At 48.2% G+C, this 3,021-nt stretch overlaps 1 protein-coding gene across 1 annotated transcript; it reads left to right on the top strand.

Moving 5' to 3' along the window:
- The first annotated feature begins 2,383 nt into the window (after nt 1–2,383).
- Nucleotides 2,384–2,788, top strand: NHLH1 (nescient helix-loop-helix 1). The gene has a single exon (XM_035099184.2). It carries the CDS (start codon nt 2,384–2,386, stop codon nt 2,786–2,788), a length of 405 nt encoding a protein of 134 aa, XP_034955075.1.
- Nucleotides 2,789–3,021: the final 233 nt, after the last annotated feature.

Below are 3,021 nucleotides of genomic sequence, written 5' to 3' on the forward strand. Positions count from 1 at the left end.
TACACAGAACTTATTTCGTTTTCTTTTAAAAACCACAAACCTGGATCTCTTCCCCCCCCCCAATGTTCCCTCACCTTGCTCGCTTTAGCCTGCCTTCTAGAAGCATCTCCAGCTAATACTTTACAGGTGAAAGGCTGCCACAAACTCTTTATGGTCACACTATGAAATACTTGACAAACTCGGCTAGAGTGATTAGCTTAAATGAATGTATTTATTACATACCCCCACCTTTCCTCTGAGGAACTCAAGGTGGTTTACATATGTATTTCTCCTCCTCCCAAATTTATCCCAGCAAGAACCCTGTGAGGTAAGTTAAACTAAGAAGAAGTGACTGGCCCAAATGTGCCCAGGGAACTTCATTGCCGAGTGGGAATATTATTATTATTATTATTATTATTATTATTAGGCAAAATCTGCTCAACAGTGGAACAGGCTCCCACAAGAGATGGTGGACTCTCCTTCCTGGTATGCCCCGCATAGGACCTTAACTTCCACAAACAACAATATTCTGGAGATCCTGAGCCATAAGGTGGCTAGATTGGCCTCAACTAGGGCCAGGGCCTTTTCAGTATTGGCCCCAACTTGGTGGAACGCTCTTTCACAGGAGACCAGGGCCCTGCGGGATTTGTCATCTTTCCACAGGGCCTGCAAGACAGAGCTGTTCTGCCTGGCCGTTGGGTTGGATTGATTCTGACCCCTGTGTTTTCCTCCCTCATGGTTTGGATTTATGGACTACAGTACTTAAAATGAGGCTGCATTTTAAATTTTAATATTGTATTTTAATCTGTATTTTAATTAATTGTTTTCTTTTTTATGTCTTATTGTAATTTTATTGGTGTTAGCCGCCCTGAGCCTGGTTTTGACTGGGGAGGGCGGGGTATAAATATAATAATAATAATAATAATAATAATAATAATAATAATAATAATAATATATTAATATTATTCCTTGGATTTGGACCCTGGTCTACCAGACAACATTCTAACCACTACACCACACTAGGCTTGCTTGACTTCTTTTGCTACAGAATCCCATCTGAATAGCAATAAAAAACACAGGCTGTCTAGGCTACTCTCCTCCAGTCCCTGCAACTGTGTTGGCCTCCATCTGTGTCAGGACACAATGAAGCGGAGTGCGCCTTTGTGGGTGATATCAAACAGTTGGGAAGTTGCAGCGCCTGCTGTGGCTGCAGAGACCGATATGGGAGAGACATGTCTTGTTGCAACTGGAGAGGATGAAGGCATCGTTGCGCTGCGCTGCTACAGGTGCAGCATGTCCTTTCTTTTCTCTGCGTTCCTCCCAGCGGTCATTCCTCCTCTGGTCAGTGCTGTGGGTGCACAACTTGACTGTCCCTAGGCACTTGTACCCCTAACTTCACATTATCCACTTTTTTCGGTGGGAATTTGCAGGAGCGGTCTGAAGGATTAGTTGCTGCTCCTGTTATTAGCAGTTGCTATTTCGTGATTTGTTAGGAGCTATGAATTTGACGAAACTCCAGGAGGCAGTGGAAGACAGGAGTGCCTGGCGTGCTCTGGTCCATGGGGTCACGAAGAGTCGGACATAACTAATCGACTAAACAACAACTGCACAGTTATTTTATGGCTTGTGCTTTTAAAAAAATATTTTTAATTGATTTTTTTTTAAGTACAACAAAATCAATTGCAAATCCATATCAAGAGATTACTCTGAATCTCAAGACCTCCCCCCATTCCTTCCATGGGTCCTAATATCAACATTTACAACTGCATATCAATCCGTTATCCACATTTTTTTTTATCCATCTGACTTATCCATAGTTTCTGTTACCTTACAAACAATATTAAAATCCTGCTAATGTGTTCGTCTGCTTACAGTGGCCTGCTAAGTAAGTTATAAAATTTCCCCATTCTTTTTTTAAAGTTCTTGTCTTCACGGCTTGCGCTATTTTATGGGTTCTTTGCATCTTCATCTGACTTCCTCGCAACCCTCCCTGTGGCCGGCGCAAACGCGGAGGTGCTCTGAACGCTTCTATTACAAAAAATTGTACACTTTTAGATATATATAATTTGCTCCATTTTCCTCCTTTCAACAGGTTAAGGACTCTTCTTTCTCGCTCGTTCTCCCTCCCTCGGCGGTTAAGAAATCCTGACTGGCTCTCTCCGCAACTCAGCCCTGGCACAGATCCAGAAGCAAGACCAGCAACCTTTATTTCTCTCATGGCCTAAGCGGAGGCCATCGCCCTGGAGTCCCCGCCACCCAACTGTGCCATTTTGAGGTGGCCTCCTAAGCCGGGACCCTAAGCCCCACCTGTCCACCCCTTTGCCCCCCCGACCCGCTCTAATTCGCCCTCCTTTCTCCCCCTCCCTTGCCCCGCTCCCCTACCTCGGCCTCCTTGCCTTGGGCCATGATGCTCAATTCGGACCAGACCGAGCTGGACCTCCAGCCAACACACTCCGAGACGGAGTCGGTCTTCAGCGACTGCGGAGGCCGAGGCCTCGCAGGGGAAGAAGCCGGTGGCGGGCTGGGCTTATGCAGCCAGTCCCGGGTAGCTGAGCCTGGTGACCCTCTGAAGAAAGACCTGCAGCACCTGAGCCGCGAGGAGCGGCGGCGACGGCGGCGCGCCACGGCCAAGTACCGGACGGCGCATGCCACACGAGAGCGCATCCGCGTGGAGGCCTTCAACATGGCCTTCGCCGAGCTCCGCAAGCTGCTGCCCACGCTGCCCCCAGACAAGAAGCTCTCCAAGATCGAGATCCTGCGGCTCGCCATCTGCTACATCTCCTACCTGAACCACGTGCTGGACGTCTGAGAAGGGACGGGACTGGCTTGGCCTGGCCAGAGGAGCCCACACTCCTCCTCTTCCTCTCCAACCTGCCTCTGCTTTCCTGCTTCACCTCCTCAGGGGAAAATATATGTATAGCTCGATCTTGATCTACTGTAGATATAGGTAGGGGGGCAGCTGGTGGAGCCAGCCAGGTGGACCGCTCCTCCAATTCTCTGCCTGGTGGAAACGCCTACAGATGCTAAAATTCTCCATCCTTA

The sequence above is a fragment of the Zootoca vivipara genome, chromosome 17 (assembly GCF_963506605.1).
Source record: "Zootoca vivipara chromosome 17, rZooViv1.1, whole genome shotgun sequence".
Classification (NCBI taxonomy): domain Eukaryota; kingdom Metazoa; phylum Chordata; class Lepidosauria; order Squamata; family Lacertidae; genus Zootoca; species Zootoca vivipara.